Source organism: Lygodium microphyllum, chromosome 6, assembly GCF_053477565.2.
Source record: "Lygodium microphyllum isolate KBCC chromosome 6, Lygodium_microphyllum_v1.1.10, whole genome shotgun sequence".
Taxonomy (NCBI): Eukaryota; Viridiplantae; Streptophyta; class Polypodiopsida; order Schizaeales; family Lygodiaceae; genus Lygodium; species Lygodium microphyllum.
In genome coordinates, this window is record NC_141140.1 from 105,454,393 (window position 1) to 105,473,070 (window position 18,678).

The following is an 18,678-nucleotide window of genomic DNA, read 5'->3' on the forward strand; positions in this document are numbered from 1 at the left end:
TGAAATGAAAGTCCATTATGTAAGCAAATAATAAATTCCTCATATTTGTGTGCAAAACAATTCTAGGAACTTGTCTACTAATGCGATGCACAATTTTATGTCCCACAATCAAACTAGTATTATTACATGTAATGATATGATTTACCCTAATTTTAATTTTAATTTATCCCTTTATTAATTCCAATAACTTATGGGTGACATCCAATGCCCTTATATGATTAATTAGCAACCTTGAAGTTTTCATTGAAGAGGACAAGTTCTTAATTGGCACCTATACTTGCCCAATGCGTGGGGTTCCATGTTCTTTCAACTGAACTCCCCCGAATTCATGCAATCTCTTCATGATAGGGATGCTCATGGGTATGTCACCTTGACCCCCCTCAAAGGATATCCTTAGGATTTTTCCTTGTAATCATGTGATATATAATGCATATAATCACAAGCTACATTGCATAGGCATTGATTTGAAATGGCAATAAACTTTTGCAATAATGCTTATATCAAATGGTATAAAAATTAGACAATTCAAAGTGGATTGAGATAAGAGGTAATGCCTCCTCTTTTAGTCGACTTTAGTTCATGGATTACTTAAACTATCATAATGGGTATAAGAAAGGAAAAGCATTCAAAGTCCTAAACACATATTGGAGTTTATCATCAAGATGGATTGAGTACTTAATGGCAATGGCAATCAAAGACTCTTTTAAGAGAACATGACAAATATATGCTTTTGATAATTAGTGGAGAGTAAATAAATGCTATGATCAAACAAACAATAGGAAAAAGATGAACCAAGAGGTTGAATCTCTACGCTCTTACTTGACGATGAAGTAAAATACCTCAAACCCTTAGTTTCTTCACAGAGCTTGAAGGCTCAAAAGCTTTTTCAAAATTTGATCTCCTTAATCAAACTTTGTATATCCATTCTTTACTCCTTCAAGCTTCTTTGATGAAATTTGACTAATTTATGCATGTGCTTAAGATTGCATTTGAAGTTCCCCAAATCCCTATGTAGAGGCCATTGTTGATGAGAAAGGATCCAAATCACTTCAATCATTAGCAACTCTAAAGCATGAGAATATTTAAAAGTTTTATGAACAATTGGTGGTGATGAATTAAGAAAGCAAGAAGCTTTATTAGAGCTAACTTTTATTGTTTGCTAGTTCATTTCATCATTCAATAAGACTCTTCCTTACTTATATGGAACAAGCTTATATTTCTTGCTTGATCAAGCAACTATGACCCCTACATATGGGTACAATATGTGGATGCTTCCTAATCACTCCATTTGGATATGCAAAATTAGTGAGGCTTGATTTAGGAAGAAAAAAGCCCATATGACTACTTTTCTAAATATCATGTGCACAACAGGATGGATCCAATGAAGGCTTGCTTCTAGGAGTTCCTATTTTGAAATCTAGAGGCAACTAAACCTCTCCTAATATAGCATTGATACCAATTATGGAGAGACAAGCTCAAGAAACGTGAGAATTATGATGAAAGAGTTAGATTGAGGTCAAGAAGGAGAGATAAGAAAAACACTATTGAAGTTTTAAGAGATCGCACTTGATAAGAAAATCAAGTTATTGACTAGTGTAGCATCATACTCTAGAATAAAGGGAACTGATTGCTTTCCCTAGAGAGGTTAAAAATGGAGGGGTGGAGATGGAGATGATGCAAAGCATCTAATATTTTGCTTTTCTATCACTCAAGAATCTTTCATGGAAGTCGAGACAAGCGTTCATGAAGAGGATTTTGATCAAAAATTACCTTATCATTTTCAACTAGAAGTACATGTGTAATCCCTCCATACTCCAAAGATCAATCTCACACCTAATGTCAATGTGCATAGTGGCCATGTGCATAAAATAAGGCCTCTCACTAGGGCCACCATAAATGGAGATGGCTATTCTTTGAAAAGGCCATGGAGATGGTGAAACTTTCTTCCATAAATCCTTCAAGAAAGTAGTTAGGCATAGATAATAAGGCAAGGGAAGAATTCCCTAGACAATCTTTGTACTAAATAAGTTAGTGTGTCAAATATTGAGGGCACTCTGAACACACTAAATTTCCAGCCTACGTTACACCTTTGCTTGAAAGAGCCTATGTAGAATGTTCATGAGACACTGAACCTTATTCTTCTAACAAATTACAAAAGTTTCGAAAGTCACCTAGGATGCCAGTAAGGTTTGATGAGACTTCATCTTGTTGAAAGTGAAATACAATAAATGAATTTTTTATTTGCAAGAGGGCATAGTGCGGTAACAAACTTCTGATTTGTTTCTGTTATATATCAAATAAATAGGCTCTTCATGGTTTCAGAATTGCTTCCCTAATAAAGGGACAACCTATGTATATCCTCCACTTGAGAGTAATATATCCTATATGGACCTTCTGACTATGTTAAACTATTGATTGGGATTGGCTTCCCTTTCTGCTTTTTTTGCAAGGAAACTATTTATGAACCCATCCAAATCACCATCTAGTACAGCATCAGGGTCTGAAACCTCATGACTTGTTCGAAGATCTTTTACCATTTGGTAAGGCTGCAGAAACAATCAAAAGATGGAAGAAATGAATTATAAGGCTTAGAATCATTCAGACAGAGAATATAAACACCACCATCTTACATGCAGAACATAGGAACGAATTTGATTTCCCCAAGAAATTTCCCCAAGAGATGCAGTATGTTGTGCATGTGCCTGAGCTTGTTGAGCCATTTCTCTTTGTTGCAGGCGTGCTTGCAAAACTGCCAAAGCAAGTTGTTTGTTTTTGTGCTGAGATCTGGCATGAGACCAACTTGTTGATCAGGAAAAGGTCAAGTAAACGAAAGAAAATAATAAGGTACAAATTAGTTTCCCAATCTTGAGTACTTGATAAGAGAAGTTTCTTGGAATTTAAAAAATAACGAGGTGAAAAATAGCATTTATAAGAAAGCTACTCTATAAAAACACACTTACATTTCAGAAAGTATTGACATCCACGTAACCTAAAAACTTCCCATGAGCAATGCAATACAGGAGCTAAAACTATATAATATTTCCAATATGCAGTTTCTAGGGGGGTGTCTTTGATAAAGCAAAGGGACATGTCCAAAAACAGAGTGACTGCAGAACTAAACTCTCCCTGATGGTGGGTGCTTCCGATATCAGGCAGGCCTATCAGTTTGTATCAATGCTGTCATTCTTTCACTCAATTGTATTATTCCATTCTTTGTTCAGTGTGAAGGTCATCAGTTGCATGTCAGATATGGGGCAGGGGTTGGAAAGCCTTTATGAGGTTTGCACTTTTGTCCTACTGTGTCACCTTAGAGGTTTGGTTGCAGGCTCTGTACATTGCCAATTGCAGGGTCCTGAGATGAGCCATGCATCTCAGATTTGCCAAGTTCAAAATCCTCCATGAGATTCCTATCAAGCTGTTTGATGTCTTGTGTCTATTGCTCACTTAGGATACATGATGACGGACCACATTAACCAACCCGAGGAGCTGAAATAGAGATACCTACTAGCAGGAACAAGATTGGCTTCCAGAACATTGTAGTTACTTTGCTTAAACATCTCCTTCTCCCAGCATGACACTTTCAATATTCTGTGACTTGGAAGTGAATTCATTCCCCTGCAGCATGAGGCTCCACAGAGATTGATTGAGCAAGTGGCCATACAGGGACTTCTGGACACCACACGTTTCTGAACAGTGGCATATGAGAATGGGTATAGATCTTTTCCATTTTGAGGCCCTGAGGTCTTGCAAAAGGTTGAGTGGAACCATCTCATGGAATGTTACTACATGCTGAGGATGTCCTTTAGCCCCTTCTTTGCTCGCTAGATAGCAAGTAGCACCACAAGGCTTTCCTACAAAAGGCCACCAGAAGAAGCATTTGTCATCTTTGGCTTGTCCACATATGGTCCCAAGCGCACTCTATTGTTAAGCAAGGCTATCTATGTGATCCTGCTTGTTTGATGATTTCTCTACGTGGGCTTGCTTCTTTAAGTCCAAAGATACGAGTTTTGACAAGTTCTCTGGTCAAGCAACAAATTACCCATTATGTATGGATAGCTGCAAAGGGTTAGGACTTTACCATAAGCTCACTCTTGTGCTTGTGATGATACTCATGGCATTCGAAGGGACTTTGCCAATGCCACTATACCATCAGATAATTGTGTGGTTCAGCCACAAAACCATAACATTTTGGTGATGGTGCAGACTATGCTCAAGGTGCTCATATAAGTGTTGCATTTGGAGTCATCTAGCATCTCCATACCAACTTTTTTGGCCATTGTCCAAGGCCCATTTTATTGTTATCTCTTGAAGCTTTTCATTGTTTGTAAGTTGGTAGCATTTAGGGCCTCTACAAATCAAATCAATCAATTTTCCTCAATCACACCACCAATACTATTCCACCAGCAATAGGGTGTACTTCTACTATGACAGAAAGATACTTCCCTTGGATCGAACAATCTCCATCCCCAAGAAATAAGACAACAAAACCTAAGTCGATCATCTCAAATGTAGAGTAACGTTTTGCCTTGATTTTTGCTATAGCCACAGAATCTAAGCCAATGAGAAGTAATATATCATCCACATACAACAAGATATAGCTGACCCCTGTGCTAGTGGTGCACACATATAGATTAGGGTCACAGACGGTAAAATGATATCCATAAGTCCATAAGAACTCGTCTATCCTATGGTACCAAGACTTCGGCACTTTCTTTAGCCCATAAAGAGCTTTCTACAAGCAAAATACCTTGTCGTTCCCTATCTCAGATAGGTGCATTACAGGTATCAAAGGCTAGTCAGTCTCCCTTGCAATAGGATGAGCCTATTCGGATTCCTCATTGGTACCAATAACTCGTGCACAATTCAAGTGTTTCTTACTTTCCTGCTTCTCCTATAGGTCCATGCATATCAGCTCACTAACAGGCCCAGCAGAATAGTTCACTTTGTGTAAACAGTGCTCTTATGTCACAGAGTTTTCTCGCATGAAGCACATTGAGGTTCAATATCACTTTGTTCGCAAGCGGATCATGGAGTCCGAGTTAGCAATGGCATACTGTCCCACGGAGGACAACGCAACAAATCTCTTTATGAAGCCTTTACCCCAAGCTTCTATGCTTCATCACGAGGTTGTTAGGTCTTCAAACACTCCCAGGATATGAGAGGGGGTGTTAGCTTGCCTATGTTAGTCATGTCAGTCTGTCATCTCCAAGTTGTGAGCTCCTATCAAAGTCTAACAAGGACATAGGAGCCTTGGCAGTTTAGGTGCATTTTTTTATTTGTCGGCTTCCTGTGTGCATTCCTAGGCCAGTTTCTACTTTCCATAGTCTATGTACACCTACCGAACATTATCATTGTCATCTAGGATTTTTACAAGGTCTCTTTTCTTTTTGGCATTTTTCTCTTCAATGACCAGCATTTATTACTAGTCTACCAACATTTATGACCCCTATACGAGCAAGCCGGCCAATTTTTGGTGCTTTGGGTATTTATAACCGCACCTCCCACTTGGCACACACACTCTTCAGTCTTGCAGGTACATGCTCCGACTCTCCGTGCTTGGTATTGGCATCATCATCAGCCTGATTTGATACCCTCACTAACACTTTGGGCTGCATGCAAGGACAGATCAATCCATTCCCATTGTATTAGCATTCTTCTTCGGTCAATGCAGTATTCTTCCTTCATCTTCTGCTTCCTCTCTCTCTCTCTCTCTCTCTCTCTCTCTCTCTCTCTCTCTCCTCTGTGTTCATGTTTCTCTTCCGTTGCACACTCTCACACTATCTTCTTTATCAAAATTTCATTTCATTTTGGTTTACAGCACCATACAAAGACCAACATCAAATCCTCCTCCTTCGGCATTAATTGTTGAGATATCGAGCTCCACTCATGATATGCCAGGGCGACCGTTGTGCATTTATGTCACCGACTTGTTAGCTGCAGATGCGGTTGGTACACCGCCCATGAATAATAGCTAGATGTCAACTATCCTTATCTACTCTAGTTCGTGGCTCAGTTAGTATGCCACCTTAGTTAGTTGAGTTTGGTTTGAGACCCATATATAGGGTTCTTCTATTTCTCTGTACCAGAGTTCTTTTGGCTTACACAACTAAGAAAGAAGAGAAATTTTATTTTCAGCCTCCACCTTTGTGTGTATTCCCCCATTGTGTAAGTGAGAAAGCTACAAGTGAGACTCCTTCCTTCTCTCCCACAATCTTGACATTAATATCCATGGCTGAGAGGAGGTTTCTACCCTTCATTAGTATTTACAAGTTTCAACATTATCTTCAACATTAGGACATCACAGGGTAAACACAGAGTGAGCTATAATTGCAATCCTGTTTTAGTTCTAGTTTTAGGCTTGACAGTGGGTGTTGAGCTTAAAAAGATACATTATATATTAACCCTTAATTAGCTCATTAAAAATGCCTCCAAAACTTAAAATTTGCCAAAGTGTTTGTGTCCATAAACAAACACTTTGGGAGGATCCAAATCTATAAATAGGAGGCGGCGCCCACACATGTGGTTTGTTTCCACTTACACATCGACAGCTCCCTTAGCCTACTCCCATGAGAGCCATCAACTTGCCCTTGGATATTTTGTGCATTTTTATTCATTTATTCATCTTCATTTTGTGTTTTTTTTTTCTTGCATTGTGTTATTATTTGAGTTCATTGTGTTTCAATCATGGTGATACACTCTGTGTTTTCTTTTGCAAACCCTAGCATATCACCATAGGGCCTCATTATATAGACCTAGGGTTTCTCTCAAACCTATGACCCCCCTTTGGATCATGGGTGATTAAACCCTTGACACAAAACCATTGTCACATGTGACGGTCATTTTTAGACTTGAGGATTGTTGGGATGGTAGCTCTTTCTATCCCACACGTTCCATTCCATGTGACTACATAGTCACACATGACAACAATTTGTCCATGTCCTTGTCCCTCGTCCCCATCCTATTTTGTGTCACTTGTAACTTTGCACAAAACATAAAACCCCCTTTGGGTCAAGAGTGAGTAAACCCATGATAGAAAACATAAAAACAAAAACTGGGAAGATAAAAACAAAAAATGCGAAGGTCTTATCTCGACAAAGGCAATGTTTTATTCTATACAACAAATCCTAAGGAGATATACATGATGGAAAGATATTTGCGATTGGAGCTAGAACGTGTTGTGTTCTATAGAAAATCTCAAGGACTTAAAATTGGGGTTCATTCAAAGGTATATGTGCAAGACTTAGAGGCTAGTCAAAAGCCATCACGGCTCAAAGGTACAACAGATGTAATCAGGGGTCCAAAAATTAGGTATAGCTCTCATACTCTACACAAAGAGGCTCTAGCAACTAGCTACAAATCCCCCCTAAAAGAGATAACTCCTACAAGGATTGAAAGAAAGGAAATAAAAAAGTAAAACTCATTTTGGATTAAATCTTACTGCATGCGTGTGCATGGCCAACATCTAACTCCAATCACATACATTACATTTGTTTGAATAAGTTGATAAATCATGTTAACATTTTTGTTCACCATTGTAAGGCTTTGTCAAAAAGTAGAAGACTCGTCTTCATTACAATCACTGTTGATGTAGGAATGGGTAATTATATAGTTGGTGTGTTCCTTCTCCTGTTCTATGTGAGTACCACGGGACTAGCACTTTCTCACAAGGGGAAAATGTTAACAATATATATGGAAGATAAAATACAAATAAAGTCAAAATCAAAATGGAACGAGTCAAATTCAAAGTGTCAGATTTGTTTTTTGAAGGATTACTATCTTTTGGAGCTTTATTATTTTTAAGCACTTGCATTACTTCATGGACGTACCTATTATTATGCCTATTTGATTTCATGAGAGTTGGGCTCACATCCTTGTGTCATTGTGTTATTTCCCACAATTGTACTTGGCACACCCACAATCCATGAGAATGCTAGAGTAACACGTTGCAATGTCCCTAGTATAAATCACTCGAAACCAATAGCATTCAACAATTCTACCTACTTCATTGTGACGCTTATACTCAACAACACATAATGCATCCCACTTATTCACATGCAAAATGTAAACGCCCCAAACAACGTAGTATGCTTAACAATTATGATATTCGCTTGCTTTCGAGATTTAATATAAAAGAGAATGAACACTTAAAGCTGAAAATGAAAATTACTCACAAAATTACAGCCATGAAAATGTAAAAGTAATGGAGACAAGATTGAGGGTTGAAGATGGGCAAACCCCCCCCCCGAAGGAATGTATTTCTGCTCAACCCAAGTCCCTTAGGCAAGAGCTCTTATTTATAGGAGAGGGAAGAGCTAGTACAAAAGGGGAAAGTGGGGTAGCACAAGACAAGTGTCCAGCCACATGTCATGAGATGTGACAAGTGGTGGGACACTTGGAAACTTGTGTGACAAGTGTCTTGACACTTGTCTCTTCTCTATGGCCTTCCTTTTTGGGCTGAATACTGTCAAGAATAGAAACAACCAAATTTAGTAAGCAAGTCAGAGTACAGAATTTACTATTTTTAGAATGACATCCCTATTTTTTAGGACTAGCATTTTTAGGCTAATTCGAGGCTCCTAAAATTTAGGGACCTCCTAAAATTTAGGAACCTCCTAAAATTTAGGGACCCCCCAATATGGGTGTCATATGAAAGCTTTTTCCGTGTACATCGCAAAAACGGTATCAGAATCTTCATGTGACTTTCCTATGCAAAGAAATGTGCAGTTCAAGCTTTCAGCCCACACATGCACATTGTACAAGCATTTCATGATCATGCCATCTTGTTGATTGTAACTGTTTGTTCTGGCGGATCTAGCCCACACTTCAAGGCATCAATCCTTCTGTGTGCGAGTCTAACCCTGATATGCATGAGTTCTGGTCACAGGCGCCCAATCGGGCCATATAGGTGGAAGTGTGAACTATCTTTTTTCTAACCTACCGTGTGGATCCACCATAATCTGTGACCACTCATCAGTGGCCAGCTCCAATGCACTTTTCTTTATATCTAATTAGTACAAAGTAAACAAATTTTTAATAAATCATTATATAGACAAATTAGTGAAAAATGATACAAATTCTGTTTCTATAGAGTTGTGACACAAAATATACCATGACATTGTTAGCAGTCATGTTTGTCATGCCCTGTCATCTCCTGCCTGTGAGCCTCAGTCTGAGTCAGACGAGGACTTTAGGAGCTCTAACTTGTCTATCACTTGTTTTAACGAAGGAGGTAGCTCATTCAAGAGCACTCAGTTTATTGCATTTCAGTGCATTTTCTCCTCCAGTCGGGATTTTATGTGCATTTCCCGGGGCAGTTTCTGCATTCTTCAGCCTGCCTCACCTGCCGGACATTGTCCATCCTTTCCGGGATTTTTCTGAGCATTCCTGGCATTTTTACCAACATTAAATGCTGGTCTGACATATTTATAGCCTCAAATTTCAAGTCGGCTAGTTTTTGGGTTTTTTGGCTATTTATAGCCATTTCACACTTGGCAGTTAGTTGTATTATCATCTTCCCTCCTTCTTTGGTAGGTGCACACTCCGACTCCGTCTTCGGTACTGCCGTCATCATCAGCCTAATCTGGTGCCCTCACTGACGCTCCGGGCTGCGTACAGGGACTGATCAGTCCACAGTTTTGTATTCAGCATTCATTACAGTCAGTGCAGATTTTCTTCCTTCATTTTCTGCTTTCTCTCTCTCTCTCTCTCTCTCTCTCTCTCTCTCTCTCTCTCTCTCTCTCTCTCTCTCTCTCTGTGTGTTCGTGTTTCTTCTTCCATTGCGCACTCTCACATGGTATCAGAGCCTAACTGAGAGCACAGAGGAGAGCTTCCATTTTTGCAGAGGAGGACACCATCAAGTGCAGCCTTTCTTCCCTCCTTTCCAGCTCTTGGCGGTGCTGTCGAGACTGAAACGCAGCCTTCCATACCTGCGTTTTGTTGTTTTGCAGCATCAAGAGGAGTAGGCGACAGTTTTCTAGGTGTTTGCAGCCTGCGTTTGCATCAAACGCAGCCAATAGGAGGTAGTCAACATCAGCAGAGGAGAAGGCGTCATCATCTGGAGGATAGGCGGCAGTTTTTCTCTCCAGGCGGCAGCATTTTCTCTCTCCTCTTGCAGGCGACAGCATCTTTTGGGTCTTTTTTGACATAGGCGGCTCTATCTTGACTGTCTGTTGGTTGCAGATTGTTTGGTGATTGCAGCTATATACGAAGATGTCTTATCACCAGTTCTTTGCTGATTCAGAGGATGAGATCTCTATTCCTTCCTCTAAGAGACAGAGAGACTTTCGTACTAGTTCACGCGACGACCGGAGGTCACCTAGCCCATTTGACCGAGATCCCTCTATTCCCCATTCTCTCCATGTTTCACAGAAGGCTCGTTCTGCTAGGCTTCATATGCCTTCCATGGCACCCTCTATACAACCCGTACTCCCTTCTTTGCCCAAAGAAGACCGGCTTGATGGTTCCAACTACTCGCTTTGGTCGTGTAAGGTGGAGTGTATCCTTGATACCTTCAATCTTTGGGAGTTTGTTACCCACCCTATTTCCCGTCCAGTGGAGGATCCCACCGTTGGATCATCGATGGATCGTGCGGCCTTATGGGATCGGCTCAACTCACGAGCTCGATCTTTCCTCTTTATGAGCTTACAGGATTCTCTCCTAGTGCATGTGCGCAGGTTGCGGAAAGCAGCAGAAGTGTGGACCAAGCTTGCTTCTTTGTACCATCAGAAGACTTTTGCCCATCGGATTACTCTCGAGAAGAAATTACGGATGCTTGTTGTTGATGATTCTTCTTCCATGAAGGATCATATCAACAAGTTGGAAGACATAAGGGATGAGCTTGCGTCCCTTGGCAGGATGATCTCTTCCGAGGATATGGCCATGATTCTTTTGACTCAGCTGCTATCTCCCCGTTTTGATGTCTTCTCCACCAGCCTTCTTACATCGAGAACCCAGTGAGAAGCTTCTATGGGAGGAGCTTGCCCCGCTTGTTTTGGAGCATGATGAGCATGCCAAAGAGGTAGCTAGTGGATCCACCTCCATCAAAGCTTTTGTTGCAGGTTCGAGAGGGGGGACACAAAAGAAAGGGAGGTCACAGGCTAAAAGACAGGAGAGTTCTTAAGGTTTTGACTCCGACTCGGAGAAGCCTAAATGCCCATACTGTGGGAAGGGGACACATCCAGAGGAGAAATGTTGGAAGAAGTACCCTCACCTTCGTCTAGGAGCGAAGGATGGAGCTAAAACATCTGAGCCTTCTCCCTCTACTCCAGCGGTTACCCATGAGTCAGTGTTCCTTCATATTGTTGACTTGGAGGAGCCTTCTTCAGTGGTTGCCTCATCTTCTGAGAGACCTTGGCTGGTTGATAGTGGAGCTTCTAGTCATATGACTCCCCGAGGTGATTTATTGCAGGATCTATGCCCTTCTGAGGGTTCAGTCACTGTTGGTGACATTGTTTCGGTGCCTATTTGTGGTGTTGGCACTTTGCATTTATTTCCCGACCGCGCGTTGAGCTCCCTTTCCCAGACTCTTTATGTTCCTGACTTGGACTTTCCACTCCTCTCAGTCTATGGCCTTACTAGGCTTGGTACCCGGGTTGTCTTCACCGAGCAGGCCGTTTGTATTGAGGATTCTTCTACAGGGGCTGTTATTGTGACAGGTTGGCAGGAGAGCGGGCTTTATAGACTCCATTCCCCTTCTCTTATGCAGGGACCTCCGAGGCAGTTGTCTATTGCTACACCCGTTCCCACTTGTGCACCCTCTTTTCCACAGGTTCCTTCCCATTCCCCACCCTCTCCTCCGGTGGTTTCCTTGTACCCCCCATCCCTTTCAAAGGGGGACGATCTCAATGATGCTGCTGTGGATTTCTTGGCCCCTACTGTTTTAGAGGGGGCTTCCCAGGATCGCGAGGAGTTTCTTCGTCGACAATCTTCATCGACGGACTTCACCGACCTTGGCATTCCTCTTACCACCCCAGGATCCGTTTCTCCCTTGGCCTTCCGCCACATCCAAGATCTGAGAGGGGATGTTAGCAGTCATGTTTGTCATGCCTTGTCATCTCCTGCTTGTGAGCCTCAGTCTGAGTCAGACGAGGACTTTAGGAGCTCTGACTTGTCTATCACTTATTTTGACGGAGGAGGTAGCTCATTCTAGAGCACTCAGTTTATTGCATTTCAGTGCATTTTCTCCTCCAGTCGGGATTTTATGTGCATTTCCCGGGGCAATTTCTGCATTCTTCAGCCTGCCTCACCTGCCGGACATTGTCCACCCTTTCCGGGATTTTTCTGAGCATTCCTGGCATTTTTACCAGCATTAAATGCTGGTCAGATCAGCATTAAATGCTGGTCGGACATATTTATGGCCTCAAATTTCAGGTCGGCCAGTTTTTGGGTTTTTTGGCTATTTATAGCCATTTCCCACTTGGCAGTCAGTTGTATTATCATCTTCACTCCTCCTTTGGCAGGTGCACACTCCGACTCCGTCATCTTCCTCTGTCTTCGGTGCTGCCGTCATCATCAGCCTGATCTGGTGCCCTCACTGACGCTTTGGGCTGCATGCAGGGACTGATCAATCCATAGTTTTGTATTCAGCATTCATTACAGTCAGTGCAGATTTTCTTCCTTCATTTTCTGCTCTCTCTCTCTCTCTCTCCCTCTGTGTTCATGTTTCTTCTTCCGTTGCGCACTCTCACAGACATGTTGGCTGTTGTGAGAGCAAATCCCATAAACATTGCAAGAGATGACCTTCATAAGCTGGCAAAAGAAAACCGGTTTCAATGCTAATCATGCCTTGATTTAACTTTTTCTGCCAACACCTCAAGGATCCCATCATCCAAAAAATCAACTAGCACTACAAAGGCATTCTGCCCATGAAGTTCAGGCCCGGAGGAAGAGTGCTTATCCTTTTCCTCATTTTTAGAGGCTAAGTGGGGGTATTGGTAATCCCATGGTGTCAAAAGCGAGATGTGCATGTGGATCTCGCAATAGCTCAACATGTGATTGCAAATGTGCAAGTGACTTAGAGCCAAAAGGAGCCATTGCAGGTGCATTTGACACATGCAAAGACTTATCCTTTTGACACACATATGTGCAGAAGGAATCGTGGGTGCTTGCTGATTGACTCTAAGCAGGCTGCAAAAAAACAGACTCCCAGAATTTAGTCCCAATCAGGTGCACTCGGTTTCAGCCAGGCACACTCAGTCTCAGCCAGACACACAGATTTGCTGAATATAGACTCCCAAAATTTAGTTCCAATCAGGTGCATTCAGTTTCAGCCAGGCACGCTCAGTCTCAGACAAACACACTCAGATTTGCTGAACGAAACCAACAGTTGTCCAATGTCTAGTCATGACCCTATTTGTGGGTGTTGAAAACAGCGGTCACCCTGTCTGTGGGAGCTGAGCAGTCATGACCTGTAATATGGGACCTTGTTGGAATTGTAACCGTCTGGGGGTACCAATGTAGGCGTGACCCTGATGTGGTCGAAACTGATGCAGTCCTCCCCCTTTTTTTCTGATTCATCACTGCAGGTCTGTGTCCCTGCAGTTACAGGCCACTGCACAAGAACCCTACAAGTTGCATCAGTTAAAGGTGGCCTCAATAATCATTCAAGACAAATTCATGTCAACTGCAGCCAGGTGTTGAGACAGGGGAGGGGCGACAATAACAAGCTCCTGATACGTGCCATTCCCCTCTCTCTCTCTTCATTACATGGTATGAGTGTCACTTTACACTAAAGCTCAGCACTACTGTCTTCCTGTCTCATTGTCACACACCTTGATATTCATCAAGTGTGCTCACATCTCAAGAAGCTAGCTCCTTTGACACACAAGGAAATGAGTTGCCATAGCATACTTTGAATGAACTGGTGACAATCTTCCTTGATAATGTGCTCCTCACAAGCCTTGAACTCCCAGAAAAAGTTGATGTTACTTCATATTTGAAAGCCATTCACTTCCTAATATGTAGCAAATGCTAGTCAATGTCACTAGCTGAGTGAAAAAGTCTTAGCCATCTGATCTCTCTGGTCCATCTAACCGCCTGACTAAAATTTCAATTTCACTTGGGCATCTCATCAATGATGACCCAAGTATAATTACAGGGCGTTCTGGGCATTGGTGACCCTTGAATTAAAAGATGAACACTTAACCATATTTTGAAACACTTAAATAAAACAAATTGTCAATCAATGTCTGAGCATAAACTTATTTGTATCATTGAGCCAATACATCTTGATAGTAGTTTATATAAATAAGGTTGGTTACAGCTCCATGCATTGCAGCAACTAAGAGACAGTAGCAACAACAGCCAAAGAATGTGTTAGGTTGGCTACAGCTCCATGCATTGCAGCAACTAAGAGACAGTGGCAGCAACATCCAAAGAATGTGTCCCACGTTATGGCCCTATGCAAACAGCAACCAAGCATTGGCCAGTTGAGCCATTATGCAAGTCCCAGATGTGGAGGCTCCTGAGGATGAGCCTCCCTAGAGATGGAAGATTTGTGTGACCGAAACCACATGCATCATAATGTTTCTTTTGCTTGTGATGACACACAAAACTGTCATATACTGATCTGGAAACAGCCTGATATGCAAGTTCAGGACTACCTGCTGGTTTTACAAATCTACTGAGGCATCCTCTCCTCTTTAGAAACATGACTCTGCTAAACATTCTTACACTTAGCAATCTTGACAAAGTTAGCATGTTCACCACATCCATTGGCCTCAATGTAATTATTGAGCTTATGACCAAACCAGATTGCAGCAGGCATGATGTCTTTCAGATATCAAAAGAGCATAAGCTTGATGTTTGAACTTACAATCATCAAAGAGCAACAGCTTGATGTTTGAGCATGTAACATACTGACAACTAATCAACATATTGAGTGACATGCATCGAGTACACCTACCTTTCAGATTGACACTGAGCAGTAATGCCAGTTGGCAGGTGCACAATTCGTACAGCACTTTCTGTCTTGTTTGCATGCTGGCCGCCAGGCCCTCCTGAGCAAAATGTGTCTATCCTTAGATCTGCTTCATTCAGATTTACTTGTGTCCCAGATTCATTAATTGGTATCACTGCAACAGCAGCAAATGAAGTATGACGGCGCTTATTACTATCAAAAGGTGAAATGCGCACTAGCCTGTGCACTCCAGCCTCACTTTTTGCATACCCAAATGCATATTCACCGTCCAATCTTAATGTTGCTCTCTGGACAACAGAAAAAAAAAAGGTTTCAAACTGCAGCTTTAAGCATAAAATTCATGTGAAATAGAAGCCTGAACCTTTATGCCTGCTTCATCTCCTTGTACTTCTTCAATCACAGTAGTATCAAAACCACGACTAGTAGCCCATAGCTTGTACATCCGCATGACCATTGCAGCCCAGTCCATGCTTTCTGTTCCACCTGCACCAGCTTGAACCTGTATGCACAACCCCATTTGCTTTCAGTAATTGCTCATCAGTCGTCTGCATCTTTCACAAAAGCCTGTTGATGAGAGTGTTGTCATATGATTCTAGTTTCCCACTGAGATTTGGAACTCTTTTTTGGGGGATGCTGCATGATGACAATATGACTAGGACGTATTGTTTCAAAGGTCTACCTTTTTCTGAAAATTTTTTGAAAAATATTAAAGGGCATAGCAAATGGCACCTCTAAAAAGCAGGAGCAGCAGTCATACTCCTCAGAAAGCAACGCAGCTAATTCTTGCTCTTTTGTTACTTCTCTTAACTTTCCAAGTGCTTTTGTTGCCTCCTGGAATATATAATATGATCACTTAGAAAATTTGATTTACTAACCTACTAATAAAATAGTACGAGACAACTTGGAGCACATTCAAGAAAAGTGGCCAATCCCATTTGAAAAAATATTAGCCAACTCACAGTTTCAATCTGAAGGTCGTTCTCTTCTTGTGCCAATTCCGCCAATCCCACATGCTCTGCTAACTCAGTTTCGAAATGCCTTACTGATTTCAGCCTAGATGCTATAGCGCCACGTTCGCGGCTGTGCTTTGCAGCCCTTTCAGGATCTTGCCACAGATCTGGATCCTCTAGAACTTTATCCAGTTGCTTAATTTTTTCAAGCATTTGCTTCCACTGAAAGTCACAAGGGCTGAACTAATTCGATATTACTGACAATGAAAATAATATGTACTTTAAAAAACAGAATTACTGCTTCACATATTTACAGAGCTGATTTCAAGAGCTCAAGTACAAAAATAAAAAGGTGCACTTGATTTTGCATGTGCAGATCGAATAACACTTGTGAATTTTCAAATATACAGAAAAAATTATCAGTTATCATAGTCAGACTCTCAAATGGCCATCATGTGAGGTTCAATCACCATATCTTCAACGCCGAGATGGTGAGAAGATTTATGATCTCATTGTGATTGATGTTGATAGGACCTTCTTTTAAGCCATATGTTTCTAACTTTGGACATTTAAGATATTGGTGACATGCTGGCATACCAGTTAACCTTGAATAACTGTTTACTACAGCTCCTGAGAACAGCTAGGCTAGCATGTAAAAACTTCAGCCCTGCTTTCTAAGTGATCCAAATAGTCAAACCTCAGCATATGCAAATTAGATGTTATGCAAACATCGCATACAATATAATGAGCAATGAGTTTTTTAACTTGGAAACCAAAAAAGAAAACAGAGTAGAAATAGGTCTCTTCTCTAGCCGAAAGTCTGATCATGCAACAGCAAATGATGACAAAAAAAATGTTCTCTTTCAGTTGCAATGTGCATACTTGCATTCGGCCCTTGATCAGATGAATTGATCGTGCAACCGCAGCTGCATGGCTGCGCCAGTCACTGTCACTCTCGTCATTAATTTGCCAGCAGCGTGCTATGATATCTTCTGCCTTGAGCCCCTCCCCCCATGACAAGTCTTCTGGCAGAGACGCAGTAGAAAACAATCTCCATATCTGCACTGCTTTAATGTCATGAGGCAGGTTGGCTGGCCTCACTATTCGAGAGGGCCTTCTCAGAAGATGTGGCAATTCATTGAATGCCGAAGAGCCCAACAAACGACGGACCAGATGAAAGGTGAGTCTGCGGATTTTGGATGGACCCATGATACATTCTTTGTTTATGATATTGTGGTGTTGGTCTGGGGGTAGCAATCCAGCTACAGATTAGTTTTTCTGACAGGGGAACACCAGCTTCAACCGCAGTGATGGGCAAGTAGCTTATGCTTCTGTGGCCGAACCTCCCGAGCAATAATTTCTGATGCATGCGCTTGTCTGAGGCAGCGGCTCTAAGTTCTAACAACATGGCGTTACCATGGAAAATAAATCGCAGATTTTCTACATACCTAGCTAGACCTTTAACTGAAGTACCAGATTTAAAGACCTTCCAAGTCCAAAACCTCCGAGGATCTTAGCTAGACCTTCTTCACTTCATTTTGCCCGTTCACAAGTGACTCCCCAAAACCAAGGTGCTTTGCCATCTACTTCTACAAGTGGCTTCTAGCCTCACATTCACAGAGGTTAGCTTAATGCGAGCTTTCCAGATTGCCTAAAGCATGAAGAGGCAAGCCTATTGGAAAGGCAACTTCTTGGATTTAGTACTGCTTTGCAATCTCCCAAAGATACTAAGCAACATGCTTTGTTGCTTGTCTTCTAAGACTCGTAGGTGTGGATGGATTTGTTGCCATTCGTCCCTAGCAATACACCCATACCAAAAAAGATGGGTCAAATATTCTACAACTTCGCAGTTACACTTACCATTCATGATTCTAATCTTCTCCAAACATCACAGCCTCAACAATCACTCTTTAAAGAAACATTCTATCCTTGAGTGGAAATTACAATACCCAATTTTGTTCCAAGTAATCACTTATGACTGCCTCACGAAGGTCAAGGGCCATGCTTTCCCCATGTTTATTATATCTGCATTGTCCACACACCATTTTTTGAGGCCTTTGGTATTCGAACCCTTGATGATTTTCACCCCTCGTGCAACTCCAATCTAGGAAGGCACCTATCCTTCCCAACATAGCCTATACAATTTTGTAGACCTTTTATATCTCTTTCTTACCCCAAAGACTTTACGCTTCCATCATAAATGCGCTAAGGTCTTCAAATTTACATGGACCAAGCTTGGCAAGAGATATACCCCTTCTTCCAATCAGCATGGCTATGGATGGCTTGAAGCACGAAGACCCAAACACATTCTCTTAGCATGCACTTCATAGGTGGATGCCTCCCAATTGGTCTTATCCAAAAATTTCTCCATGAAGCAATCAAGTTGCCCAAGGTTTCATTTGCTTTAATCTTCTTTTTTACTTGTGTAGAGATCAAATCGTGGCATGTGAGATTCCATGATTTTCAAAACTTCTTATTTTCCTTCTCAACCACTTCAGAACTCAAACATGGTCCATGACGTCAAGGCTTCCTTCCTCCCAATACTTCTTGTGATTAAGCATACTAACTTTTCACCCAAAGTCAATTTGAAAAACTTCAATATCTCAAATGTTACCCCATCACATCTTAGAGATTTCCTCATGACTAGCTTCTTTAAAGCATCTTCGATGTATTGGAAAGAGAATGCTTTAATTTAATTCTAAGTTCTCCTATTCAAATATCACTTTTTGCACCAGTTCTAAATGATTTGCCAACATCAACTTCATCGTCAATTGCATTTTCACTTCCATAAAGGCGCTAGAAGAAATTTCT

The 18,678-nt window shown here is 41.4% G+C and overlaps 1 protein-coding gene across 3 annotated transcripts; it reads right to left on the reverse strand.

The window, feature by feature from the left end:
• Nucleotides 1–1,832: 1,832 nt before the first annotated feature.
• LOC148034905 (Peptide chain release factor 2) lies at nucleotides 1,833–17,381 on the reverse strand. Of its 3 annotated transcripts, none has more exons than XM_087679857.1 (7): nucleotides 16,750–16,885; nucleotides 15,877–16,105; nucleotides 15,647–15,748; nucleotides 15,279–15,416; nucleotides 14,903–15,204; nucleotides 2,631–2,784; nucleotides 1,833–2,546 (listed from the first exon to the last, which is right to left on the reverse strand). In XM_087679857.1, exons 2-7 carry the CDS (start codon nucleotides 16,078–16,080, stop codon nucleotides 2,409–2,411), a joined length of 1,038 nt encoding a protein of 345 aa, XP_087535983.1. In that variant the 5' UTR covers nucleotides 16,081–16,105; nucleotides 16,750–16,885; the 3' UTR covers nucleotides 1,833–2,408. The 3 variants fall into 3 exon arrangements, with proteins under 3 accessions (XP_087535983.1, XP_087535984.1, XP_087535982.1); XM_087679858.1 differs by having other exon boundaries at nucleotides 15,877–16,124; nucleotides 16,750–16,879; XM_087679856.1 differs by having other exon boundaries at nucleotides 1,834–2,546; nucleotides 15,877–16,089; nucleotides 16,750–17,381.
• Nucleotides 17,382–18,678: the final 1,297 nt, after the last annotated feature.

Bases quoted from the DNA above. Each gene is read 5' to 3' on its own strand.
- LOC148034905 (XM_087679856.1), bottom strand. From the start codon at position 17,076: ATGGGTCCATCCAAAATCCGCAGACTCACCTTTCATCTGGTCCGTCGT. The intron at 15,749-15,876 runs GTGAGTTGGCTA...TATATATTCCAG, and splicing joins ACGACCTTCAGATTGAAACT to GAGGCAACAAAAGCACTTGG. The intron at 2,785-14,902 runs GTAGGTGTACTC...GTCTCATGCCAG, and splicing joins GCTCAGTGTCAATCTGAAAG to ATCTCAGCACAAAAACAAAC.